Source organism: Lathamus discolor, chromosome 18, assembly GCF_037157495.1.
Source record: "Lathamus discolor isolate bLatDis1 chromosome 18, bLatDis1.hap1, whole genome shotgun sequence".
Lineage (NCBI taxonomy): Eukaryota > Metazoa > Chordata > Aves > Psittaciformes > Psittacidae > Lathamus > Lathamus discolor.
Genome location: NC_088901.1, coordinates 5,392,662 through 5,419,789, shown reverse-complemented (window position 1 = coordinate 5,419,789; position 27,128 = coordinate 5,392,662). Strand labels below are relative to the sequence as shown.

The window sequence follows — 27,128 nt, the reverse complement described above, 5'->3', positions numbered from 1 at the left end:
TGAGCAGCTGGGGCTCACCCTGCCTCAGTTTCCCAAAATAGGGCTCGCACATGACCGCTGCCCGGGGAGGACGAGGATTCGTTACAGGGATGTGCGACAGCGCCGGGCCCCGGACGAGCGCTCGGCAGCTTCTTCTCTGTCCCGACCCCTTTCTCCTGGGATTAGTTTGTTTTCATTCCTGCCTCTGTGTTTCCAGCAGTGCTCGTTCTCGCCTGTGCCTCTGCATGGGGCCTTTCCCCTGCATCCGTGACCAATTCCCCCTTTTTTTCCACTTTTCCCATGCAAAGGAGCGAGGCTGCGGAGCCTGGGCAGCGCGCAGGGACTTTTCCCCAAATATTCCTTTTGGGATGTTCTTCCTTTCTCCTTCGAAACTGCTTGGGAGGCCAAGTTGCACAACCGTGCCGCTGTGCAGAAATGCACCCGCTCACCCAGTAAACCCAGCTTGGCTGCAGCTCCTCCTCTTGATCCACCATCCCCTGTCCACTCAAGCTCAATGTCCCTTTGGAAGAACTCCCAGTGCAAGCGTTGCAAGCAGCCGGTATATTCCATATCAGTTTTCCTTCATCACTCCTTCCCGGAAAAGCTCAGGTAACACCCACCCCACAGGCGCAGCATCCTGGAAGCTGAGGGTCATCTCACAGCAGGTTCTGTTGCCCTGTGATGCTCTCCCACCTCTGCCCAGCATCTGCCTGGGGCTCCTTTGCATCACCGCTTCTCAGGTGTCTTCCTCATTGCATACGTGGCTGTTGGAAAGTTTTCCACTGCAGGTATCTCCTGTGCATTCTTCCAGGCTGAATCAGGCACTGTTTCCTCTCCCTGTTTTGAAAGGCTCTGTAAATCCTGCCCGATCTCGGCTCTGTTGTCACAGTGGATTATGTCAGCAGCAAGTTGGCAGCCAGCATATTTGAAATACCTCGTGCTTCTCAGCCAGGCAGGTTCTTTGCATATCCCCCATCTTAAAAGCACCATGTTAAGAAAAAGAAGGCACGTTCCCATTCTTTGCCTGGAAGGAGTTCAAAGTGAAAGCGATGGGTTTCGCACTGAGCGTGGGCTTGGAGATGTCATGGAATCACAGAGTGGTTTGGGTTGGAATGGACCTCAAAGCTCCTTCAGCTCCAACCCCTGCCACGGGCAGGGACCCCTTCCACTGGAGCAGCTTGCTCCAAGCCCCTGTGTCCAACCTGGCCTTGAGCACTGCCAGGGATGGGGCAGCCACAGCTTCTCTGGGCACCCTGTGCCAGCGCCTCAGCACCCTCACAGGGAAGAGCTTCTGCCTAAGAGCTCAGCTCAGTCTCCCCTCGGGCAGTCTGACACCTCCTGTGTTCCTTCAACTTTAGCAGGAATGAATGAGCAGGAGTTGAAAGCTTGGGAGATGCTTCCAGGCTCTGTTCCAGCAGGATGAAGGAGCTGCTGTGGGACACTGAAAGCCCCCGGCTTACCCCCAAGGCTGGTGAAGGGCCATCCCGGAGGAGCACTGGAGAACCTGGTCCCAGCCCTGGGCTCTGGTGGGATGGGAGGTGCTTGGCCAGGGTTAGGATCAGGACTGGGACCAGGCTCTTGCAGCAGCAGCCTGAGGCAGGAGGAGGTGACCAGTGATGGAATCTGGCACTGAGGCCAAGGATGATGGAGGAGAGATCCTTGGGAAGCGGTAGCTTCTGGCCGGGCATGCTGGGAGCTGCTGGGGCCAGGCAGGCTGCCAGGACAGAGGCTGCTGCAGGCAAACGGGGCAGGGAACTGTCTGTGCAGGGTGCTGTGGTGGTGTGGGAGGGTTCCTGGCACCCAGCGCCAATGGGAGCCATCCCAGTGGTGATGGAAGTGCCTGGGATCTGTGGGTCTTTCTTCCCAGGTCCAGCTGATGCCACTTGTTTTGGGGTGCTGGAGACCAGCAATGGGGCAGGATGGTTTTCCCCTCCCCTCCTTGCTAGTTGGGTTCACTTGAGGGACTGACAGTGGGGAAACCTCAAACCCCACCTTCTGCCTCTGCTCCTTGGGCCTTGCTGCTTCTGTCCCCTCTGCAGGGATGGAGAGCAAACAGTGCCCTGGTGCCTTTGGGATCCCCATTCCTGGGGATGCCGTGGACTGCGCCGTGATATACAAATGGGGGAGGAGGGAATGGAGCTGCATGTGTGGTCCTGCAGAGGTGCAGGCACCATGGAGCAGATCTTGGAGCTCTCCCTGCCTGTCCCACAAGTTGATCCCTGTGTGCCTGGGCAGGGATGGGGATGTCCCAGGCTTGGGTGTTGCTTGGCTCATCCTGGTTTTTGTCTCTGTGAGTCTGACCTGTCTCGAGAAAGCAGCACCATGAAAGTGCTTCACATCTGGAGCATCCTTACAGCTCCAGCAGCATCGGCTGTGCTGGAAGCCATGGGATGGTTGCGTGGCACTGCTGGCTTGTCTGCAGAGAGGTGCAGGTTCCACCTCTGCTCCCTGTCTGTGACTGGTGGTTCTTGGTGGCTGGGGTGAGCCTCTGCTAGCCAGGGGAGAGGACAGGCATGGGGGGGTTGCGACGAGTTGCTCAGCAGGGTGACTCTGGCAAAGATTAGCCAGGGAGAGATAAGCCTGCAATGCCTTAATATCGTTAGTAAGCAGTAACGGGGCATTATTATTAGCTCAGATGATAGCAGGAGCGCGGGGTGGGGAGGCGTAATCTGGTCAGAGCCCCGGAACCACCCAAAGTGGTGAGACAGGGCAAAAAAGGGAGGAAACCCCCCTATTCCTGCAGGAGATGGGAAGAGGGCGCACACTGAGGAGCTGCTGGCCTGAGGGCACCCCCGGATCCAGCACCGGAGACTTGCTGCGGACTTCGCACGGGTGATGTGCCTCCATCCATCACATGTGGTGCTCCGGGACATGCTCCTGCCTTTCCCCCCGGCAGCAGCCCAGCTCCTGTCACCCTCCTGGCCGGGTTCCTGCCGGCAGAAGGTCTGCAGGGGGATTATATTTAGAAGAAAAGGAAGAGAGGTGGTGATAAGGAGGCCCCCGTTATCTCCCCGCGTGCCGAGCGGGGCTGCGGCCGAGTCCCGGCTCTGCTTTGGACCCAGGGAATGATTTGGGAAGGATCCGCAGGCAGGCAGGCGAGAGCGGAGAGAGAACAGCCTGGCATTGTCCTGCCCGTCCCTGCTGCCATTAACTGGAAAACAAGGCGAGGGAAAACAAGCCAGGAGCCTGCTGGTGGGGCAGCAGCTCTGCCCCTTCCTCGCTGGGAGCTTTGCGAGCGGCTTTGCCGGCCTTTGGGATCGCCGTGGTGAGGCACTGGGCAGCACCGGGAGAAGCACAAGGAGCAGGGGAAGCAGCCGTTGAGGTGATGATGGGGTTTGGGGCGATGCCCTGCAGGAGGAAGGGCTGGTGCCCGCGCCGGGGGTAGGAAGTGGCGCGGTGGGAGGAGCTGCGGCCGAGAAGACACCCAAGGTCGGTGAGCTGGTGGTGCCACCAAAGACCCTTCCCCAGGAGCCCGGAGGCTGCTTTGCCAGGACCCTGCGCTCCCCGTCCCGGGCTTGGGTGATGGAGAGGAGGCATCTCCCCAGGGAGCAGCGGCGGCTGAGCGCCTGCCTCGTGTGCCGGATGTGCTGCATCGGTCAGTACCCGCTGCCGTCTCCTTCCCGACCCGCAGAAAACTCCCAGCATTGCACCAGGGCACGGCTCCAGCTTTACCCACCCCGAATTAACACCAGGGCTGGGAAGGGACCCTGGAGGGGTTGGGTGAAGGAAGGGACCTTAAAAACACACGGGGGTGACGCAGCTTCCTATGGCAGGCGGTGCCAGGCGGCTGCTCCGTGGCTTGGCCGCGTGGTCCCAAGCCCGGAGCCCGGTGGGGTTGGGAGCCGGAGCTCAGCCGCTGGATGGATTTTGGCACTTGGCTCCGTGCTGTGGCCGGGGGATGGAGCGGGATTCGGGATGTGACGTGCCTGTGGTGTGCTGAGTGTTCCACGGCAGTGCTGTGGGATGGGGAAGCCGTGGGGTGGATGGGGAGGAGATGTGGTGGTAGATGCTGCGTGCATTGAGATGTGGGGAGGTTTTCCCTGGTGCTGTAGCTGCTCAGATAGAGAAGGGACCCCCCCGCCAGTGACTCCCTATCCCGGGAAGGGGGACATGGGGCCGTCCGGGCAGGACACACCGTGTGTCCGCGGAGCCCGGGCCCAGGGCTGTTGATTTCCTCACTTTCCTTGAGTTTTTGGCTTCAAATGAAAGCAAAGGCGGCTGCTGCCGGGCAGACTGATGGCAAGGGGGTGTCTTGGGGTTGTGGGGCTTGTCCTTCCCCGCTGTATCCCAGCAACCTCCTGGCTGCACAGGGTGGTACCTGGGAGCTTGGATCGTGTCTGGGGCTCAGTACCGAGGCACTTTCTCCTCCGAGGTGATGCTGTTAAAACCAGGTGATCCTGTTTGGCACAGGGCTGGCTGCTGGGGTTACCCCGAACCCTCCTCATGCGCCCCACGGGACCCTCCAGCCCTGTGACCCCACCTCGTGCCCTCTCCTTTGATAATATAGAATCGCAGAATAGTTAGGGTGGGAAATGTCCATATTATTATGTTTTTGCACCAAAACCAGGCAGAGCAAAGCCTGCCACAGCTCCTGTACCCCCCATTGCCACTTGGCGTTGCCATCAGTGTCCCATCCTGTCCTCCCATGGGGCTGGCAGCCCCCCGTAGCTGCTCTGTGGGGTTGGGACCCCCAGGTGTGGGACCGCTGTTGTCACCCCTGCTCCCAGGATGCCCTGGGCTGAGCCGTGGGACAGAAATACACATTAAATCCTGACAATCCAATGAACCGCAAATACAGCGACGCAATAAGCTGCTAATGGCACAGGCCGGGGCTGGGTATGGGACATCTGGGGTTTATCTGATGCACTAAAGCCTTCCGGGAGCGGGCAGGGGAGGGGGACACCCTCCGGAAGAGGGGGCCTTGGAAAACCCCAATTCCCTCCCTGTGCTGGTCCAGGAGGGATGCAGAGGCGCAGGGAGGACCCATTCAGGGGGTTTGGATGCCGCTGCCAGCTGCAGCTGTACCTGTCCCAGTCATCCGTGCTGCTTTTGTTCAAGTAGCACTATTCTGTCCCCCAAACCCCATCACTCTGGTTGTAGCTGTGTGAATGCTCCTGGTGTGGAGCGAGGTGTTCCCAGAGCTGCCTGCTCTGCGCTAACCCATGAACAAGCAGCCTCTGTACCCTGCATGGGCACAGGATCCACCCTGGCACCGGCAGCGATTCCTCTTTCTCTTCCCCTCATTTCAGTGTCATTTGAGTTTCTGCATGAGAACCACTGACCAACAGCCCCCTTTTGTCTTCTTTTGACAGATGAACGGGACAGAGTCCAGAAGAAAACCTTCACTAAATGGGTCAATAAACACTTGATGAAGGTAAGGGCCATGGAGTTTATTATCAGGCCGGTTCAGTGACTGTGTGTGTGTCTGCTCTGGCTCAGCACTGGCTGCTGAATGCCTTTTTCTTAAAGAAGTTGTGTTTTGTCTAGGACTTTTGTGCAGGGATTTGAGTGCTCACACCCGGGTGTGCTCAGAGCAGAGCCGGTTGCAGTGGGAATGTGCTGGTGCCTTTGGAGGGCACTGTAACATCACCACACAGCCCTTGTTAGTGCATGTGCCTCCTGAGTACCTGGTCCTTGCTTTAACATGAGGCTTGTTCATCATCAGGGTGAAAGAGGAGATCCCAGGGCCCTATTGCTGGGCAAAAAGGCTGCATCGTCTTTTGAAGGATGCTCCTGTGTGGAAATGGGCTGCAAAGGGAGATGCAGTTATAGGTAGCTAAGCAGGAGTAACGTTGCACTGCGAGGTGCCTAATGCTTTTCTTGGCTAATGCCAGGTGTCTTGTAATTAATTCTCCATTTTCCAAAAAAGAAAAAGAAGGAACAAGGAGAAGGAGCTGTCTGGGCATTAGGTGTCACTGTGTGTTTTCCTGCCAGCTCGGCTGAGCTCAGCGTCAAGCTTTTGGCTACTTGCTTGTTGTGGGAAAACATCAAGGGATGCGCCCAGCTCTGGGGCTCCAATGTAAGGATGTGGACCTGCTCCAGCACATCCAGAGGAGGCCATGGAGATGCTGCAGGGGCTGGAGCAGCTCTGCTCTGGAGCCAGGCTGGGAGAGCTGGGCTGGGTCAGCCTGGAGAAGACAAGGCTCCTGAAGGGGAGACCTGAGAGCAGCTCCAGTGCCTAAAGGGGCTGCAGGGAACCTGGGGAGGGGCTTGGGACAAGGGCCTGTAGGGACAGGCCAAGGGGAATGGCTTGAACCTGCCCGAGGGGAGACTGAGCTGAGCTCTTAGGCAGAAGCTCTTCCCTGTGAGGGTGCTGAGGCGCTGGCACAGGGTGCCCAGAGAAGCTGTGGCTGCCCCATCCCTGGCAGTGCTCAAGGCCAGGTTGGACACAGGGGCTTGGAGCAAGCTGCTCCAGTGGAAGGGGTCCCTGCCCGTGGCAGGGGTTGGAGCTGGAGGAGCTTTAAGGTCCCTTCCAACCCAACCCATTCTGTGATTCCCAGGTGAGTAAAACCCCAGGACAAGGTCTGGGTGTCTGGGAAGAGCAGTTCCAGAGGCTGCTCTCACCGTCATAGAAGCCTCCTCTGCTCACAGATGGAGCTGGGTGCTGTGTTTTGGGAGTTGCTCCAAGGCAGCCTGAACACTTAAACCACCACTTCAGGACCGAGCCACCCTTCCTGCAGAGCTCTGTGTGCAGTGTTAAGAATGCTCCATCCCTGGCAGTGTCCAAGGCCAGGTTGGACAGAGCCCTGGGTGGCCTGGTTTAGTGTGAGGTGCCCCTGCCCATGGCAGGGGGTTGGAACTGGATGATCTTAAGGTCCTTTCCAACCCAAACCATTCTATGACTCTATCATTCTATTGCCTGGAATACGGGTGGTTTAACAGGCTGATTCCATGTGTGTAAGTGGCAGCAGGTTATTTGGGAGCCAGGAGACCACTGTCCTTAGCTGTCGTTCTGGAATCACCGTGTAAAGCGATGGCTGTTCCTCCCGCAGGTGCGCAAGCACATCAATGACCTCTACGAAGACCTACGAGACGGCCACAACCTCATCTCCCTCCTGGAGGTGCTGTCAGGGGTCAAGCTGGTAAGTGCCCAGGGCTGGGCAGTGATGCTGCTGCCACCCTTCCCCATAGGTCCCCTCTATCCTTCCCCCTCTCCCTTCTGTCATTTCTTACGCCATAGTTTTGTTTTCAAATGTCCGTCCTTGTTCCTTTGATCGTGTTAGTTATCATTTTAGTTCTTTCCACTCAGACCCGTGTTCCCCAGGCTGGTCTCGAATCCCCTCAGAGCCCCCCTGGTTTGCGGTGCCTTGGGAAGAGCCCTCTTTTTGTGGAGGCTTCAAACCTTCATCTGCATTTGAAATAACAGATACTGATGGCTTTGACTCAGACTCTGTCTGTGACGGTTTGCCCAGTGCTTTAGCTCAGGTTTGAGGCTCCTGCCCCATGCTCAGCTCCTGCCCGAGCTGCATTTGTGGTATGCAAACCTCATCCTGCGTCATGAGCATCGTAGAGTCCCCCTCCTTCCTCCTCCTCCTCCTCCTCCTCAGACTGACACATTCACTCAGCTCTGGGAAGATCCCAGTGCCTGCAACAGGGTAGCACAGCAGGAATTATTTTAGCTTTCCCCTAAAATAGGATCTGGGTAAAGATCTCCCAGCTCCCTCCGTTACCCTCCAGAAGATGCCAAATCAGGTTGTTGTGGGGGCTGAAAATTTGGATCGAGCTACTTGTGATCCAGACAGCTTCCTTCTCTTCACTCCGGCTTTCAAATCCAAGGGGAAATTCCTGTGCTGGAGCGCAGGGAGCGCCAGAGACCCAGCCGCCTTCATCCCCACTCTTTTTGTTTTCCCTTTCACCTGGGTGTTGCATTTTGGTTTCCATTGTGTCTCCCTGTCGTGTCCCCCTCCCGTCGCTGCCATCCCTCCCGTCCTCCGTAGCAAATAGAGCCGCCAGCTCAGCGGAGCCTTCGCCTGGTGAGAGCGCCGGCCTGGTGCCGTGCAAGCAGCGAGGAGCGGGAGGAGGAAGATGATGATGATGAAGAAGTAGGTTGAGTCTGTATCCCGGGCAGGCACTGGAGTGCCGGCGGATAGTCCAGTGCAGCCCAGAGGCTCCCACCTTCCCTTCTCCTCGGGTTTGGGTAAAAGCCACCCAGGGTGGGCACCCTGAGCGAGGGAAGCGGAAGGGAAGCTGCAGGAGCCCTGGCTCCCGTTTCTGCTGTCCTCATTCCTGGGCTCTGCTCACCCGAACTGGATTATCCGCGCGCGCCCTGCAGTGTCAGCCTGCAGTCAGGGCACGGCACCCACCCGGGGTGACAGCATGTGTCCCCCCCCACGGGGCTGCAGTGATGGCTGCTCACCTCGCACTGCATGGACAGGGCACAGGCACCTTCTCGGGGGGCTGGTGCCACTATAGGGTCCGGGGCACAACCAGCAACCCCATGCATGTGAGTGGAGGTAGGAGCGAGCACAGCCGAGGGTCCCCATGAGGGGGCCAGGCCCCAAAGCCTTACTCAGGGTACAAGGTGTGTTTTCCAGCCCCCTTTGCTCTGGGTGATGATTCCCTTGTGCATGGTGTCACCTCCACCTGGAGCATCGCAGGAGGAGCTGGGGCTGTGTAGCATCTTCCTGCCAGGCTCCAGCCCCTGCAGGCCTGGAGATGTTCCCCTTGCAGGGACTGCTCTTCCCCTTCAGGCTGGGGAAGGAAGGGGACTCAGAGGAACTGGGGTGTCCCAGCAGTTCAGAGCATCCTGGTGATACCTCATTGAGGCTGGGATCAGGATTTGAGCATCAATCCTCTTCCTGCTGTATCAAAGCAGATCCAGCATCCTGTGTTCCATATCCTTCCCCTGGCCACAGCTCAGCCTCCTGGTACCTTGGAGAGTCCCCTGCCTGCAGCAGCAGCGATGAGCACAGCCCAGGGCATTCCCCATGTTTGGAAATGGGGCCTGGAGCCCACATGTGGGAGAAGCCAAGTTGGGTCTGCAGGGGCTGAGGCTGGGGTCGTGGCTTCTTTGCCATCAGTGGGGACCTGCCTGTGTCCCCATGTCCTGCTGCGGAGCAGACCTGCCTCTGCTTCCGCCTGCATGGGTCAGACTCTGCACCCGCTCATGCACATCTCTCTTTGCTGAGCCCTCTTCCCAGTCTGTCTGACTTTGGGATAGGTGGGATCCTGCCTTGGGATCTTGGAGGCTGCACCGGTCCTGCCTGCTGCTGGCTGAGCACACGGCTCAGAGCCTGGATGCCAGCCCTCGGGGCCTTGGAGGACGTCAAGATCTTGGGGTCTTCCCACCTCTGTGCCCCACCGTGGCCTTTTTGCCCTCTTGCAGCAGGATCATGAGTAGCAACGGCTTTATTTGCCTCCAGAGCAAGAGGATAGAGCAGGATGTGTGCAGTGCACGGGGTCACAGCAGCACGCAGGGCACGGGGGGTGGTTGTGCATGTGGGGAGCTGCCAGCCCGGCTCCGTGACCCCCCCTGAACCTGCTGCCTCTCTTGCAGCCGCGTGAGAAGGGGCGGATGCGTTTCCATCGCCTGCAGAACGTGCAGATTGCCCTGGATTTCCTGAAGCAGCGACAGGTAAGGGCTGAGCTGGGCTCATCCGGAAGCAGAGCTGGGTGATTCGTGGTTCTTTCCCCTGGCTGGGACTCGGGAATGGTGTTGAGAAGCAGCACCAGCCTGTGCCAGGATGTGCCCATCCCCGTGGTGCCAGTGCTGGTTGAGGGTGGCTCTCAGGGGACATCCCCCTGTAGGTGTTGTTCACCCTCAGAACCACCCATGCAGCACAAAAACCAGTATCAAAATGAGGAACCAGACTCCACTTGTGGGAAGGGGATTGCAAGTATCACAGACAGGCCCTTCTATTCCCCGGAAAGCCTTAGATCCCAGCACCGGGAACGGGCGGCTGTGGCACATCCCATGGACAGACAGCATCACCCTTTGGCTTTCAGAGGGCAGGCTTTTGGGAGGTGCTGGCCCTGCAGTGCCTGTGCAGAGCCCAGGCATCCTCCGCACCCCTGGGCGGGATCCGCCTGGAGCACTGGGATGCATCCCCAGACTTGTTGGCTCTGTAGGTGGAACCCCCGGGGCCGGGTGTCCCGTTCTGCCTGTTGGGTCAGGTCTCCCCACCGAGATGCTCCCCAGATATGCCGAGGTGATGACAAATCCAAGCAGTTCCTGCTGAAGCAGGGTTCTCTGCTGGCCTGGGGACACTGAATAAACGTGACTGTGCCCCACGCCAGGGAGGGTGAGCTGCTTCCAGCCCCCTGCTCCTCCTCCCCGGCCCCTTGATAGAGACATTTTGCCGGGGGCTCTCGGGAGCTTGTTTCTCTGCTTGGCTGAAACAGCTTTTCCTTTGAAGCAGGATGTCTTTTCCCATATGCTCCTGCCGGAGACGGAGCGTGGAGCCCTGTTGGGGAGTGGGGACCCTCCATGGGGAGCCCACCAGGGAAAAAGAGCCCAAAGTACTTGGCAGCTCCCGGGGTAGTGGCTGCAGGGAGAGCAGGAGCAGTGGCCAGGCAGCTCTGGGGCTGTGGGGCTGGAATCTGCCTGGATGGGGCTCTTGGTGGGTGCTGGGGGAGGACCCTCAGTGCTGGTGTTTCTGCTTCGTTAGAGTTGAAAACCAGCCCAAGCAGCCTGGTTTTGAACCCGGGAAGGAGCTGTTAAAGCTCAGCCATCCTCTTCTGCCCGTGCTCTGTGCCTGTTAAATTATGCACCAGTGCTCAGGGCTTTGGGGACGAGGCGCTTCCCTGGGTGAGCTAAAATAGAGCCATTAAGTGCTGGGAAAGCAATTCCAGATGGAGAGAGCCGGAGATGTGAAAAATCCCTTCTGAGACAGGGCATGGGGTGGCCTCGCTGCTGCTTCAGGAAGCGCTGGGGTCTTGCGTGTCCCCACTCAAGTGCTTGGGGTGGCCCATGGGGACAGCGTGGTCAGGGACGTGTCCCCCTCCTTCCTTTGGGTGAGCTTTGACCCTTGGTGCTTCTCTTTCAGGTGAAACTGGTGAACATTCGCAACGATGACATTACGGATGGCAACCCCAAGCTCACGCTGGGGCTCATATGGACCATCATCCTCCACTTCCAGGTAGGTCATCAGAGCTTCTTGTTGAAGGATGCGGGGTGCAGGGGGTGGGATGGCGCTGGCATCCGTCTGCCTTTTGTTCCGTGGCAATGCTGCTGCATGGATTGGTCTGGAGGATCCACACCCATTGCAGGATCATGGAGACTGGTGCTGGAGAACAGCAACACCCTTTTCCCATTGTTTCCATAATGAGATCATTAATGATGGGCTGTGTGTGGTGGCCTCCTGTTGGCACTGCGGTTGTTGGCGGTAGCTGGTTGCTCAGCTGATGTCTCTGGAGGAGAAGAGCAGATCCATGGGGGATCCAATGGGCTGAGCTCCCACCCGCATGGGGCTGTTATCCCGAGGCGCTCCCGGCCCTTTGTGTGGTTGTTGGAATGGGAAATGTCAGCCGCATGACAGTGGTTCAGGACAGGGATAGGAGAAGCTCTCTGGCCCTGCTGGGGAGCGCAGCCGGGACGGTCTCCAGCAATTGCGTGCTGTAGCTGCTCTTGCAAAACAGGGTCTCAGGTCTTTAATACCTCAAATTACCCAGTTGTAGCTTTGAAGCCCCCAGGGCACAGCCCTGTATGCCACCATAGTGCTGGCATGTTGGCTCGCTGAGCACTGCTGCTGTCAGCAGCGTGTGAGCTATGTGGCATTAACACTGGGGCCATTCCTGCTGTGGGACCAAGCTCCTGGAAGCTGCTGTATCCCAGCTCCCTGCTGCATCCCTGCTGGCATCTTCCAGATGAGGCTGGCGCTGGCTTTGGGACCTCATGAGGAAGGTTTTGTTTCTTGGAGGATGAGTGAGCAGTGCTTTTGGGGGGAGCATGGGGATAAGTTGGGTGTGAGGCTGCTGGCGAGGCACTTGGCTGGTGGTTTGCCCATGGGAAGCAGCCGGGATCGAGCAGGATCTGGATGCTGAGCAGTCGCTGTTGTCTGTGGTGGGACCCTGGCTGGTGGCATCCCGTGTCCGTGGTCCTCATCTTTGGGTTGATCCAGTCCTGGTGCATCCTCTGCTGTGGGCGACCAGCGAGGGGAGATCAGGAGGTCCTGGGTGCCCTCCATGCCCAGCTGGGAGGGGATGGTGCCACCCTGCCATGGGGGACAGGGTGGGTGACAAGGGAGCTGGGCTGGTGCCATGAGCCTGCGCATCCTCTCCCCACTGGGCTAATGGGATTGTTTCTGGGGTTGTGGCTCCATTGTGAACCTCTTAATCTCCTGTGTCCCAGTACCATTGCCTGGGGGCAGGCGGCTGGGAGAGGTTTGGGAAGGGCTGGAGTCAGTGTGGAGCAGGGAGCTGGAGCAGTGAAGGTGTGGGGCCTGCCCCACATGCCCTGGGAGCTCTTGGGGTCCTTGGCTGCCTTGGTCGTCTCCTGGGTTGCTCCTCATAGTGTTTTTCTCCCCTCCCAGCCCTGCTTGCTGGGGCTGGGTTCCATATCCTCATCTTTATGCCTCCCCTTTCCCCATTTTCTGTCTCATCCCTGCTTTTGGTGCATGTTGCCCTGCTCTGGTCCCTCTGAGCTGGTGAGAGCTGGAATGATCAAAACCTGCCCTCGGAAGGGGTTGCACTGGGATGGGGTCTCTGGCACTGGTTGAGACCCCCAGGCTGTGTCTCCCTGATGCCCGAAGTGCCTTGTGCTCCATGCGCCGAGCTGGGTGAGCCCGACAGGAGGGTGGGCACATGAGCCCGCATGAGAGCTCTCGGGGCTCTCAGCATTAAGATTTAAGGAGCAAACCTCCCGAATTGGCCAGGAGCATCCCTGTGGAGCCGGCGCATTCCCGCTAGTGTGCGTGCAGAGCCGCTCTGACTCCTCCCTGCTTCCCCCCACCCCGTTTCTTTCCCACCCCTTCCTTTATCCCACCTTTACCAACCTTCCCCTCGTTCTGTGGGGTTTATCCTCCCCGTTCGCAGCCTCCTCCCCTCTCCGCTGCCTGATTCCTGCTCCCTGTTTGTGTTGGCGAGGGCCGTGCTCCCATTACCTCATGTTTGGAGAGCAGGAGCTGCAGCCAATCCCCGCTCCCTCTGCTTTTAGGTCAAGTGATTTCTGAACTGCAGTGAGATGCTTTGAATGTGTGTGCTGGCAGCGCAGGCTGTAAGATGGCTGTCTGGAGCGGCGGCAGGGCTGGCGGGAGGGAGCGCCGGGCACGGGCACCCCGCGGCACGGAGCACGGCACGCGTTGGAGCCCATGAAGCCCCATTCGGGATTGATTCGGGAGCCGGCGACTCGCTCAGCTGCGTTACTGCCGGCGCCGGGGAGGAGGAGGAGGAGGAGGAGGAGGAGATGGGGAATTCTCTGGGCTGCGTTAAAGAGCCGAAGGAAAAAGCAGTGGGAAAGGCACCCCTGTCTCCTAAAAAAAGGGTCCGCTTCAAACGGAGGCGGAGGGGGAAGAGGAGAGCGATGCCGGAGGCAGCCCCACAGCAGGAAGCCCCAGCCCTGGAGGTGCGTGAGGATGAGGATGTGCTGAAGTCGAAGGCAGCCCCTTGGGAGGGAGGAAAGGAGCCCGCTGGCCGCGGGGACCCCAAGGCAGCAGCGCTGCACCCCGGGCTCCTGGTGCAGGTGAAGGAGCGGTTCCAGGGCGAGGTGCAGAAGGTTCTGCTGGTGCCGGAGCCGCAGCAGCCGGGCGCAGACGCTGCCGGGGATGAAGGCACCACCGTCATCGCCCGCTTGCTGGACAACCCGGCTGAGGAGGGCTGCGAGAGGGCGGTGAGCCGCCTGGTCGAGCTGCAGAGGAGCGGTGCAGGCAGCTGCCGGGCTGTGCTGCTGCCTCTGCGCCCCAATGGCCACCCCGGGGGGCTCCTGTCCCCGACCGGTGTCGAGGAGCCAGCGAAGAGCAAGGAGCTGGGAGCCAGCAGCACCCTGGATGCCTGGGGGAGAGGAGGCAGCAGTGACCCTGGCTCCAGCACTGTGTGGACCTGCTCTTCCGCAGCAGAGCCGGGCACCGTTTCGGAGCTGTCGACGCCGTCCCCCATGGTGGATCAGGCAGAAAACCCCAGCACGGGGAGAACCTCAGGGCTGCCGTCGTCTCAGGCCGGGGAGGGAGATGGGCATGGACCGCCGGCCTCCCGCAGCCCGTCCTCCTTCAGCGGGCGTAGCGGGGGCGCAGCCCGGAGCTCCTCGGGGTACGGCAGCGACCCGGCCACACGCGCTGGAGCTGGTGGGACCACGGCGGCTCCCTTTGGAGGGGGCCAGGCTTGGAGGGGGAGCTCGGGGCCAGCCGGAGGAATGGTCAGTGTCTGCGTGTGCCCTCGCCCGCCTCTTGGACTGGGGTGGGGGGAGCTGGCTCAGTGGAGCCCAGATCCTGGTGGGCTCCTGGGGACGGTCGTCTTGGCAAGGTGCAAGCTCGTGCTGAGCATGGGTGGTGCAGAAAGCTCCTGAAGCCTTTTTCCTTCTGAGCATCTCCACTGGGAAGCGTTTCCCAGGGATCCACCCATCCCGTCCTGTGTTCCCAGTATGGGCGGTCGGAGAGCTGCGCTCACCGGAGCCCCTGCGTGCTGCCAGGGGTCACGGAGGCTCTCGGTGCCGTGCTGGTGTCACCAGTGGCACATGTGCCCTCGGGGCTGCTGGGTCGGGTGTGAGTTTGGGGTATCCCCATCCTGCTGCCTGCACTAAGTTACAGGAGCAGGGGCTCTGCCTGATCTCAAGAGGAAGAGGAGGGGCTGGTGCTGTGTTGGAGCCCGTTGTTGCTGTTTGGAGGTCTCTGTTTAGGGGAGGCAGAGCGGGCTGAAGGAGCTCTTGGGTTTGGCCCAGCTCTGTATGCCCCTGGAGAAGCGTGGGAGTGGAAGGGCAGGAAAGGGGCTGTGGCCCTGATGCTCGCACTAGGCTGGGGCTGGTGTCACCATCTGGCCTTCAGCATCCTGCCACCGGTTGCTTGGTTCGTGAGGCTGATGCTGGAAGGGTTTGGAAGAGGCTGAGCGCAGGTGCTGTGAGTTTCCACTCTCAATTCTTGCTGGTGCCTCCCTAAATCTTTGTCCTGACACAGACATGTGAAGAAAGGAGGGTGGAGCTGGTGCTGCATCCTGCACCTCCGTACGCACGTCTCTAGGAGGGTTTCCTGCAAGGATGTCCTCGGGGAAGGGCTCAGCGGTTGGAGACCCCCAGGGCTGTGGGAGTAGTTGAAAAGAGAGGATTTATCCCAGCTGGGTGTTGTGAGGAGTGTCCTGAGGGGCACTGGGGAGCTCAGGTGGGGCAGAGCTGATGGGTGGATCACAGGAGGTTTCATTCTGCTCTTCATTAGGAGTCGCTGGGTGATCAATAAGGGGGTGCTGGGCAGGTGAAGGTTTATGGGTCCATCCCTGCTGCCTGCACAGGTGGAGGGTCCCATTGTGCTGCTCACCTATGCTACATCCATTCTGGCTGTGCTGCCGGGTCCTGGCATCCCTAAGGAAGCGCAGCCACGGGGCTGGAGGAGTTAAAGGCAGCGCCGGCGGTGTGGCAGCGGCTGACAAAGAGCAGTTTTGTGTGTGATGAGCGGCTCAGGCTCAGGAGAGGGCGGTGAGCTGCAGCATACCAATTACACATCCTCAGCCTTCCGCCAGCTTCCTGATCCTGCAGGACCTGCCAGCACTGGGATCTCCAGCAGCCGGGGCCTGAGCAGTACCAGCACCCACCCGGCTGTGTTTTGGGGGGGGGGATGAAGATGCTCAGGGGGCTCAGTAGGGCTGGGTCCTGGTACCCCTTCTCCCTGCAGTGCTGGGAGGAGGAATCCACTGAGCGTTGTTTTTCCACAGGCACCCTGGAATATCCAAGCAGCTCCCGCCCTCCCCTTTGTCTGCCCCTTCATTAAGGGGAGTAATTGTACTAATTGGGGAGCTGGGGGGGGGACGGACTGGGTGAGGAGGAAGCTGTGCCAGTCAGGAATATGCCGGAATGTGGAGACACGTGCGTTCTGTCACGTGCAAGTCTGGGATCTGCAGCCGGGCCTGGGCGTCTGGCTAACAGGGGTCTGTGACCAGTGGTCTCTTGTTAGGGAGGTGGGTCACAGCACCACTGTCACCAGCACCCCTGTCACCGGCACCCCCGTACTGCCTCTCTAGGTACCACAAGGCAGAAGTGGGGATGCAACAGCCTCCTCCCCGTTCCCTTTCCCCCTGGGATGGAGCTGATGGCCCTGCTGCAAGCAGCTCCAAGCTGGAGGTCAAGATAAGACCTCTGTCCTCTCACACAGCACCTCCAAACGCTGTTTCCTGCTCCTTAAGTTGGTTTCTTTACAACGTGATGCTCTGGGTGGAGCATCCCCCACCGTGTTGGCAGCCCTGATGAGGGATGGTGTTGGTTGGTCCTTCCTTGGGTGCTGCTGGATGGGGCTGTGACCATTCCTGGTGAGCCCTGGATATCCAAGGGTGCTGGGGCTCCTCGCACTGGGTGCTGGGCAGGAGCTGGCAATGGAGTGGGTGTATGAGCTGCCAGATCTCAGGTGAGTTCATAGGAACCAGCGGTGCTGGTGAGGCCTTTTCCTGCTCCTGCATCACCCCAAGGCTGCTGCTTCCTTGCAGATCTCCGACATCTACATCAGCGGCGAGTCGGGGGATATGTCAGCCAAGGAGAAGCTGCTTCTGTGGACACAGAAGGTGACTGCAGGTTACATCGGGGTGAAATGCACCAACTTCTCATCCTGCTGGAGCGATGGGAAGATGTTCAATGCGCTCATCCACAGATACAGGTAGGCAGGGGCAGCGGAGAGCACCGTCTGGGTGGGAGGAAGGGCTGAGGACCTCCTAGGGGTGCCTGCCCACTGCTGCAGTCAGTGATGGTCTGGAGTGCATAGAAATGTAGGTGAGGCTTTTATCTCTTTTACCTGGAAATCATCTCTTCAGCCAAGTAGCTGGGGGTGGATGCTGGGGAAGAGCCACAGTACATGAGGCTGCAAGAAAGAGCATTTTGTTTGAGGCTGGGGAGAGAGGCAGGAAAAGCTTTTAGACTGGGAGTGCGGCAGTGTTTGATGTGTCAGTGCTGCCCTTCCTGCTCTCCATGAATAGCAACACTTCCATCCACGCTGTCATCCCAGGGTCTCGGAGCTCTCCCCAGCTGCAGATAAACCTCTCACGGTTCCTTTAGGGACAGTGCACCTTCTGCATGGGCAGGGAGGCAGCAGTGGGGCCAGCAGGGCTGGCTTCTGCCCCGGCTGCTTTGTCAAGGGCACTTGGCCTTGGAGCCTGCAGGAGAATAGCAAAGCCCTGGGAGGAGGCATCTCCTGGGAGCCGGAAATAGCACTGCCCTGTGCTGCTCTGGGCTTGCTTGTGGCCAGGAGGAGCGGGCAGGGTTTAGCAGGGAGGGACACAGCAGGGTTCTGCAGGCAGGGACAGGCAGGAGATGGGCGCATGATGGGCAGCATGCTCGTGGCATTCAGAGGCCGTGATTTTCTTGGCTCCTTCGTGCTCATTTGAGGTTCATTTGTGCTGTGGTTTGCTGGTGGTTCTGTTCTGGTGCAGGGCTGGCAGCACCTCTGCCTGCTGCATCCCCTTCACTCTGTCCGTGTCCTCTGGAGAGGTTCAGCCACCCGCTTTGGGGCTGTTCGTGCACCTCTGTCCAGTCCCAGTCCACCACAGTGGGTACAGAGCGGGTTGCAGAAAGGGGCAGGTCCCAGGGAGCACAAAAGTTTTCCTTCATAGCCTAAAGATCCCTTTCCCAAAGGGGATGAGCTGGGGAGGTGCTCCCAGGTCACCTTGGAGAGAGACACCAGCCCTTGGGAGCTGCCTGGGCAGTGGGGCCCATCCAGGATGCTCCATCCTGGGCACCTTTGTTCTGTTTGCCAACACTGTGACTGCTGCGTGTCTGCAGGCCAGATCTGGTGGACATGGAGAGGGTGCAGATCCAGAGTAACCGGGAGAACCTGGAGCAGGCCTTTGAGATTGCAGAGAGGCTGGGAGTCACCAGGCTGCTGGACGCTGAAGGTGGGTGATGTGGTGATGTGGGGTGATGCTGACCTCTGCCCGCTCTCCTTCCTCACTGCCGTTCTCCTTCCCCCTTGTCAGACGTGGACGTGCCCTCTCCGGATGAGAAATCTGTGATAACTTATGTGTCTTCAATCTATGATGCCTTTCCCAAAGTCCCCGAGGGAGGAGAAGGGATCAGTGCTATCGTGAGTTGGGATGCTGGGGCAGTGATGTGGGAGGCAGCTGGTTGTTGTGGGGAGGGTTTGGAGGTTCCCTGTCCACTGTAGCAGATGGTTGATGGGTGGAAGAGACTCAGGCGGAGGAAGGAGCTTCCCTGTTAGTGTGTCTGCCCGTGAGCTGCTGATGTGCCTGTAGAGCTGTGGTGTTCCATGGGCTCTGCATGGGTTTGAGCTAATGGGAAAGCAGAACTGGCTTCCAGGGAGCAGCTTATGAGGAGGATCTTCCTCCTCCTCCTTCCTATACCTGAGGTGGCATCACAGGGGGAGGCACAGGCAAATGATCCATCCCTTAGGTGTGACCGTGGCACCTCAGTTCCCTCTGTGCTCTGCCTCTCCCCATGGAGACCTGCCCATGGCAGTGCTCTGCAAGGGCCCTCTCACCCCACAGGAGGTGGACTCGAGGTGGCTGGAGTACCAGACCCGCGTGGAGTCCCTCGTCTCCTGGATCAAGCAGCACACGATACTCATGTCAGATAAATCCTTCCCCCAGAACCCTGTAGAGCTAAAGGTAGGTCCTGGATGAGGTCAATCCGCAGTGTCCCATGTGCTCAGCATTGAGAGCTGGGTGGTTTCATTCGCCACTGTGGTTTCTGATGAGCTTTTTTCATCCCAGGCACTTTATAACCAGTACATACACTTCAAAGAAACTGAAATCCCAGCAAAAGAGCAGGAAAAAGGAAGGATAGAGGAGCTCTACAAACTGTTAGAGGTAAGCAGCATCGTGGCTGCCCAGAGGCTTGTAGGTGGGAGTGGTGTGCTTTGAGCAAGACTAAAGTGTGCTCAGTGCAGGTTTATTTTGGAAGGGAGAAGTGGAAATAGCCTTCAGGGTAAAGGATGTAGCAGGCAGCACTCTGCAGGAGTGACGCTGGTGCCTTTCAGCCCTGCCTTCCTTGCTGTGCTCTGTAGCCAGCTTGAGGAGGAGGGAAGGAGATGCCATTCTGTTGATGTTTCCCCCAGGTATGGATCGAATTTGGACGCATCAAGCTGCCTCAGGGCTACCACCCCAACGACGTGGAGGAGGAGTGGGGCAAGCTCATCATAGAGATGCTGGAACGCGAGAAGCTGCTGCGGCCAGCGGTGGAGAGGTCGGTGTGGGGACGTCCCCTGCTCCCCTGCCTGGGGGGGATGGCCCAAAGCCCCTGTCTCATTCTGCTCCCCTCTGTCATCACAGGCTGGAATTGCTGCTACAAATCGCTAACAAAATCCAGAATGGTGCTTTGAGCTGCGAGGAGAAGCTCACCCTGGCGAAGAACACGCTGCAGGCTGTGAGTGGGGGGGCATTCCCACCCTTCCTGATTTTCCTGCCTCTTCCCCTCTCTTCTGCATGGGGTGGTTGGTTCTCCAGGACACCTTTCCTATCTCTTCTGACGCTGAGGGGTGGTGGAGGATATCCGGTGATCACACAAGGGCCTTGGGGACAGCTTGGTGTGTTGTTAGGCCTAAAATCCCCAAATCTGTGTTATTTGTCTGGAAAGGACAGAAAGTCCTTTGGCAGAAAGGATTTGGATGGAGGCTGCAGCCACCTGGGTAGGGAGCAGGTATCTGAAGAGGGTGTTTTGTTCCGGGAGAAAAAGATGTGAGGGTTGGGAGCTAAAAATAGTTAAGCCCGCACAAGAAATGAGATGATTTAAGTGACTGTCCATGGGACTAACCACGGGAGCCCATCTGTCATTAGAAGCTTTCAGTTTATCTGCAGGAGCTTTTCTAAAGGGGACATCCTGGGGGTGGTGTAAATGATGAACTCATGTTCCTCTGCTCAAGTCAACCTTGTGGACCAAAAGGTCTCTTGGGGTTTGAAGTTGATGGTGGGCTCCTGTCCTGTCGCTGTGCCCACGTGTCCTCAGTCTCCTCTCTCCATGCAGGATGCTGCTCACCTGGAGTCGGGGCAGCCGGTGCAGTACGAGCACGACGTGGTCATGTACCTGCAGGAGTGTGAGGGGCTCATCCGCCAGCTCCAGGTGGATGTGCAGATCCTTCGGGATGAAAATTACTACCAGCTGGAGGAGCTGGTGTTCAGGTGAGATGGACCCTGTTGGAACGGTCTGTGGATGGAGAAACATGGTCAGAGGTTGATGCATGGGGCTTCTCTGCTCTGCTGCGGGGAAGGGCCAGAAGTGTGTGTGCATCTCCTAACCCGGGCCTTGCTCCTCCAGGATCATGCGGCTGCAGGATGAGCTGGTGACGCTGAGGCTGGAATGCACTAACCTGTACAGGAAGGGTCACTTCTCCACCCTGGAGCTGGTGCCCACTTCCACGCTGAGCACAACGCACTTGAAGGGCGAGTCTCTGACAAAAGGGCTTCACACCTCCTCTGCCTCCTGGTTCCGGAAGCCCATGACCAGGACAGAGCTGGTGGCCATCTCCTCTTCCGAAGATGAAGGCAGCCTCCGGTTCGTGTACGAGCTGCTGGCCTGGGTGGAGGAGATGCAGGTGAGTGCTGCCTCTCAGGGGCACATCACCCACTGACACTGATGTGCGGAGGTAGGATACCTGCCCCGGGCTTTTTCCTGCTTTATCTGTGAATAATTGCTTTGGTGGTTCAGAGTTTCAGGGGAGCACCAACACGTTTGTCTTGTGTTGGGTTCTCTCTCTTGTGGCCCCTCTGATCAGTGGGTATCAGAAGATCCTTTCAAAGCTGGAAGCAAATCTGTACTGATGCAGTCAGTTCTTTTGGTCTTAAGTGGGTGTGAAGCTTGTGTAGGCTGCCCCAGCAACCATTCAGGGGTGGAGCACTGGCTTAGGACCTTCTGCCTGGACTGGAGGGGTGCTTGTTCCATCTTGAGTGACCTGGAAGGTTTTCTTGCCCTCGTGTCCTATGAGAGGTGCTCCTGCAGATGAGGAGAGCTGACCTGAGCCCCTTGGCCTGTTTCAGATGAGACTGGAGCGGGCAGAGTGGGGAACCGACCTGCCGAGCGTGGAAACCCAGCTGGAGACCCAGCGGCACGTCCATACCAGTGTGGAGGACCTGGGCTCCAGCGTAAAGGAGGCCAGGATGTACGAGGTACAGTGGCAGGGGCTGGGTGATGCAGTGCATGGCACAACTCATGTGGGAAGGTGAGGACATTAGGATGGGTTCTTGTGGGTAAAGGCGTTGTTTAGGGATGGAGCTTCTGAACTGATGCTGGGTTGGTGCAAGGAGCTGCCGCCCTGAGCCATCCTTCCACCTCCTCTCGCTCTCAGAGAGCTGGGGAGGGAGATTTGGAGGTGGGGTTTCAAGTGATGCTGTTCTGTGTGGGGTAACAGGAGCATTTTTCATCCTTCAGAGTAAAATGTCTCAGAACTTCCGTGCCAGCTACACAGAGACGCTCGGCAAGCTGGAGACACAGTACTGCAAGCTGATGGTGAGTGGGCTTCGAGTGGGCTCTGGCACTGCCCGGGGAGCACGGGGTCCATCCTTGCTGCCCTGCTCCTGAGCATCCCTGCTCTGAGGCTGGGGAGGGGGGAAGAAATCAGCCACTGCAGAGCAGGGGAGAGGAATCACCCTTCATTGCGTGCAGGAAACCTCGAGCTTCCGGCTGAGGCACCTCCAGAGCCTGCACGGGTTTGTGTCCCGGGCCACTGCTGAGCTCATCTGGCTCAATGAGAAGGAGGAGGAGGAGCTGGCCTACGACTGGAGCGACAGCAACACTAACATCGCAGCCAAGAAAAGCTACTTCTCGGTGAGCAGGGCTGGTGGGATGGGTGCTCTCTGGGCTGCGCTGCTGCTGCTTTTGACCTGCCGTGGGTCCTTCAGCTACCAACAGACCTGAAGTCCCCAGAGGTTGGATGTTCCCTCTAAAGTCATTGAGTTTGTAGCTCAGGAGTGCAGCTGATGAAGTTATTGATTCAATTGAGTTTCAATGGAAAAGGCGTCAAAAGATGATTTTTTGGCACCATGTGGAACTAAAGGCATCTTTAACTCGTGGGTAGGAAGAAAAGGAAAATTGATTCCTCTTTAAAGCAGTATAATAAATTGCTGTCTCCACAATTGCACTGTCTGGGACTGAAGAGGTTTCTGGGCAGGTTTCCAGTACCTGTGTTACATCTGCCCTGTGTATTTCATGCCTAGGAGGCATCCTCAGGGGCACTGGTTGTGGCACTGCTGGTATTTACTGCAGTGCTTCCGTGCTGTGTTAACTGGGCACAGTCTGAGTAAGGCAGCTCCCCGTAGCTGAGATTTGCACTTTGCTTGTGTCCTTCCTGCAGGAGCTGATGACAGAGCTGGATGAGAAGCAGGACATCTTCCGCTCCCTCCAAGACACAGCAGAGCTGCTGTCCCTGGAGAACCACCCTGCCAAGCAAACCGTAGAGGTGAGCGAGCAGCAAATCATGGGATCATGGAATGGTTTGGGTTGGAAGGGACCTTAAAGCTCATCATCCACTTCCGACCCCCTGCTATGTCATCTCTGGTCCATTGTTCCCAGGCCTACAGCGCTGCTGTGCAGACCCAGTGGCAGTGGATTAAGCAGCTCTGCTTGTGCGTGGAGCAGCACGTGAAGGAGAACGCTGCCTATTTCCAGGTACCTGGGAGGAGCAGCCCAAATTCCCCTGGTCCCCATCCACTGCATGAACTTCATATGCTGCTGCTCCCTCTGGGCGTGAGGGAAGGAGGGACTGGTGGTGCTCATGGGGGCTGCATGCTCCTGAATCATCTCATTCCCCTTAGCTGCTCTCTGGGGATGTCTCGCTAGGGCAAAAGGGATCTGTTTCCATGTAGTTGTGGCCATCCATGTGGGATGCTCGCTGCCCTTGCAACCTTAAGACCAGAACAGCATTTGGAGTTCCTGGTTGAGGTGCTGAGGGGGTGGTCTGCAGTGTGCTGCTGACTGCTCCCAGGGCTTGGGCAGGTTTCTGTGACCCTCGTTGCCTTTGCAGTACTTCAGCGATGCCCGGGAGTTGGAGACCTACCTGCGCAACCTGCAGGACTCCATCAAAAGGAAGTATTCCTGCGACCATAACACGAGCCTGACGCGGCTGGAGGACCTCCTGCAGGACTCCATGGTGGGTTCTCCGGCACCCCCACCACCCTGGGCGGGCAATGGGTGGCCTTCTTGCTCCGGTCCAGCAGCGTTGCTTGAGGCACCTCTTGCTTCCCAGGGAAAACTGGGCTCCTTTCATTCCCGCAGCGATGCAGGTTTATGTGATGTGATTTGTTTCTCCATCTTGGTCAATGCTTCGCTTCTCTTTGGAGCTGCTGCGCGTGTTTGTACGTGGTCATGGAGTGCACGTTGTGCACTCCTGTGTGGACTTAACGCTGCTGATGGTAGCTGGATCTCAGTTACAGCAGCCAGTGGGTCACTGTAGCTTCGGGATGAAGAGCAGGCAGCTTGTGCTGCCTGTGCAAGCTCCGAGCTTAACATGTGGGCTAGTTCTTCCCATTGGTGTCCATCCTGCCATCCTGGTCGGCATGGAGCCAGTTGAGTTCTACCAAGGGAGGCGCAGAGCCTGTAGGATGCTCCAGTTTCTGCCTTTGAGCTGGTGCTCACTAGGATACAGAGAAATGCCTGCTCTTCATCCAGACTAAATCCCGTGTTAATCCATGGTGCTGTGCCGTTGGGGGCAGAGCCAGGGCAGCCTGGCTGTGCGTGGGGATGGGAGCAGTGCTGAGCTCCACACACGTGCCCTGGCTTAGCTGCAGCGTAGCAGAGAGCAGATGACCGTGATCATGCTGTGATATCCTCATCCGAATTGGCCTGAAAGAAACACAACCAGAAACCAACACCCAAGGCGCTGAGCATCAGATGGGGTTTGAAACCAGGGACAGAGGAGGGTTTGGGCTGTGGGCAACCACTGAGGTGGAAGGGCCAGGAGGTGCCATTTGAGGGTGTGGAGGCAGGTGGCTGCTTCGGCTTTGCTCTTGGTGCACAGCGCTGATCTCCAGCGTGTCCCCAGGGAATGGGGATGCCCTTAGGGGGTGTTGGTGATGGGTTCATCAGCTGGACTAGGACTCACCGTCTTCTCTCCCGGGGGCTCCCGGCCTCTCTGTCATGGTCTTGGGGTTGTCCTGGTCTGTTCTCCAGCACTACCAGGGCATAGAGCTCCTGGTGCCCGTATTGGTGAGCTCTGCAATTCCAGGAGTCCGGCGGGCACTGGCCGGGTGGGGAGAGGCTCATCCGGGCAGCCGGAGCGTGGCCACGACTGCAGGGCTCAGCTCTGTTACTCTTTCTTACCTGATGAGTTAAAGTTGTATTTCTTCCAATCATGCTCCCTGGGACAGGCACAGGTAGTTTATTTAATCATTTATTCTTTTCTTTTTCCTTTTTTTTTTTTGGCCATTAAGTTATCCTCCACTGTTGTTAGCAACTAACCAGCCCCGGGAATACCAAGCATGAAGGAGAACGTGTTCCTGGGATCCTTTTTAAACCTCTGCAGCCAGAACAGGCTGAGCTGCCACTAATCACACCAGCTGCCAGTGCAGTGATCCACACAGGTCTCTGCTGGTGCCAGCATCCCCACAGGTCTCTGCTGGTGCCAGAGGCTCTTCCAGGGACTTTGCCACCAGTGCCCTGGGTTGTCCCACCACCGAGCCCAGCAGGGACTTGTTGGAATCAGTACCCAGCATCCTCCTGCACTTGAGAGGTTTCTGCCCACAGCCAGAGGCCTGTGTGATCACTCCGCCGTTAGCCCCTTCTCCCCAGATGTTTTATCCACGTAATTCGTCGTGTTCCCATTCCAGTCATTGGTTTTCACATGCCTTCATCCTTTGCTTTAGAAAAGGGAGCATGCTTCTGTGGTTTCTCCTCCAGAAAACTGAATGTCCCGGCTTTGGGCTGGAGCTTGTCCTGTAAGGACAGCCCCTTATACCTCCTGGGACGTTCATTTTGGTGTCTGCTGTGTTCTCTTTCTTTCCCTTTTGAAAGAAAACGTGTTCTTGTCCTCGCAGCAACAGAGCCAGAGGCGTGCATGCGGCTTTGCAGGGCAGGGGGAGTAGTAGACGAGAGGACCCACCCCGACGTGAAGTCCGTTCTCCCATCCCATCTCCTGCTTTTCCCACCCCGTTAGGGCAGCAGGATCCTCCCGATGTGTTTGTTCAGCCCCTGAGATCCCAGCGTAGCTCCTCCAGGCCAGCGTTGGGGTGGGAGGTGCGGAGATGCCCCTGCCTCGAGTAACCCCCCCCGTCACCCTTCTCTCTGCCAGGACGAGAAGGAGCAGCTCATCCAGTCCAAGAGCTCCGTCGCCAGCCTGGTGGGACGCTCCAAAAGCATCGTTCAGCTGCGGCCCAGGAACCCGGAGCACCTCGTGAGGAGCACGATCCCCATCAAGGCTGTTTGTGACTATCGGCAGATCGAGGTGAGGGCTGGAAGGTGTTGGTGAAAGGGAAGGCAGGGGTGAGGCAGGGGAGCAACGCCCGGGGTAGTTTAGGATGAGCCCCGTGGCGTCTGTCAATGGAAAGCAGGAACAGAGTGGGAAGGAGAAGCTATTTGCACGGCTGTTTTTCCTGGAGCGGATTTCCATGTCTCAGATTTATTCTGGGCAGGAGCTAAAGTCCTTTTTCCCCAAGGATGGGCTTCATCGGCCTCAGCCAAATAAGCACGTGGTGGCAACCAACTCCTGCCCTTCCTTTCCAGACATGAGCTTGATGCACTCTTGGCACTGCTATAGGGATGTATATATCGTAAATATATGATATAGGGATATATATTTATGGAAGCTGGCAGCAAGGGCAGTTGTGTGCAGCCCCACTGCTGGGTTGTGATGGTGTTGGTGTCCTTGCAGATCACCATCTGCAGGAATGACGAGTGTGTGCTGGAGGACAATTCCCAGAGGACCAAGTGGAAGGTGATCAGCCCCACAGGGAATGAGGCCATGGTGCCTTCTGTGTGTTTCCTGATCCCCCCGCCCAACAAAGAGGCCATCGAGGTGGCCAGCAGGTAACTTGGTCTCTACTGTGGGGGAGGCTGATGTGCAATGGCAGGGAGATGGGGAGAGGGCAGAGCTGGGGTGGGAATGGGAGAGGAGCTGGGGTGGAGGAACAGGAATGGATGGCATGGCTGGTCTGGGGCAAAGGAAGGAATCCCTCATGGTTATACAGCTGCAAACTCCATTGCAGCAACTGCTATAGTAGCTTAGAGAAAATGAAGATATGGGACTAGGGATCCCTGCAGGGATCTCTGGCACCGGACAGCGGGACCAGGGCTTGTTGGCTTGGTGGGCTGCTGGCTGGCAGCGATGGCTGGTGGGTTAACAGGGTCAGGGCTGAGCGTGCTGCGGAGATCCAGCACTGATGGATCTGCTCCTTCCCCTGGCAGGATAGAACAGTTGTACCAGAAAGTGATGGCTCTCTGGCACCAGCTGCACATGAACACAAAGAGCCTCATCTCCTGGAACTACCTGCGGAAGGACATAGCCCTGGTGCAAAGCTTCAGCATGGAAAAGGTACAGTGGGAGCTTCTCTGCCTGGATCTGTGTCGGTCACTGTCCAGGCTTCTTCATGAGGCTGAGGAGAAAGGGAAGACCGGAGACTGTGAGGCTGGGGAAGTCAAAGGTCTTTGAACATTGGGAAAACCTGAGCCTGGGGGTTCTGTGCAAAATGGTGGTGGTTTTTCCCAATGGAAAGAGCATCAGCAGTTTGCTGCTGACCTGTGACAGGGATAAGAGACTGTGGACCGAGCGTTACATTAGGGAGCGAGCAAGGCTGGAGGGAGGTGTGGGGCTGGTACGGGGGAGCTCGGCTTCTCCTCTGCACAGAACTCCTCACTCGGCAAACTCAGGCGATTGAGCTGGGCAGGGGGGCCTCAGGTGCTGCATTGAAGTCATTCCCGGGGGCTCCATGTGCTGCTTTTCCACGTGCAGCTCCGGTCCTTGGCGCAAGGGGAGTGCCAGCAAGCCATGAAGAGCCTCCAGGCGCACTACGAGGACTTCCTGCAGGACAGCCGGGACTCGGAGCTCTTCTCCGTGTCGGACCGGCTGCGCCTGGAGGAGGAAGTGGAGTCTTCCAAGGAACACATCCGGCAGCTGCTGGAGTCCATGGAGAACGGTGAGCTTCAAAGGGCTGAT

At 58.0% G+C, this 27,128-nt stretch overlaps 1 protein-coding gene across 13 annotated transcripts in view; it reads left to right on the top strand.

Moving 5' to 3' along the window:
* The window catches only part of MACF1 (microtubule actin crosslinking factor 1), a 129,839-nt gene that overhangs the window by 20,519 nt on the left and 82,192 nt on the right, over nt 1-27,128 (top strand). For 12 of the 13 annotated variants that reach the window (XM_065697621.1, XM_065697622.1, XM_065697630.1 and 9 more), the window contains exons 2-24: nt 5,292-5,353; nt 6,972-7,061; nt 9,476-9,553; nt 10,965-11,057; nt 16,534-16,700; nt 17,819-17,931; nt 18,013-18,119; nt 18,541-18,660; nt 18,766-18,861; nt 19,110-19,237; nt 19,324-19,417; nt 20,015-20,169; nt 20,306-20,582; nt 21,025-21,153; nt 21,416-21,493; nt 21,650-21,811; nt 22,338-22,442; nt 22,556-22,651; nt 23,007-23,132; nt 25,269-25,421; nt 25,848-26,002; nt 26,381-26,507; nt 26,925-27,108. In XM_065697621.1, the coding sequence (XP_065553693.1) occupies nt 5,292-5,353; nt 6,972-7,061; nt 9,476-9,553; nt 10,965-11,057; nt 16,534-16,700; nt 17,819-17,931; nt 18,013-18,119; nt 18,541-18,660; nt 18,766-18,861; nt 19,110-19,237; nt 19,324-19,417; nt 20,015-20,169; nt 20,306-20,582; nt 21,025-21,153; nt 21,416-21,493; nt 21,650-21,811; nt 22,338-22,442; nt 22,556-22,651; nt 23,007-23,132; nt 25,269-25,421; nt 25,848-26,002; nt 26,381-26,507; nt 26,925-27,108 (2,895 nt within the window). Of the gene's footprint in view, nt 1-3,265; nt 3,575-5,291; nt 5,354-6,971; nt 7,062-9,475; nt 9,554-10,964; nt 11,058-16,533; nt 16,701-17,818; nt 17,932-18,012; nt 18,120-18,540; nt 18,661-18,765; nt 18,862-19,109; nt 19,238-19,323; nt 19,418-20,014; nt 20,170-20,305; nt 20,583-21,024; nt 21,154-21,415; nt 21,494-21,649; nt 21,812-22,337; nt 22,443-22,555; nt 22,652-23,006; nt 23,133-25,268; nt 25,422-25,847; nt 26,003-26,380; nt 26,508-26,924; nt 27,109-27,128 lie in introns of those variants that run through there. The other variant, XM_065697625.1, reaches the window with a different exon arrangement.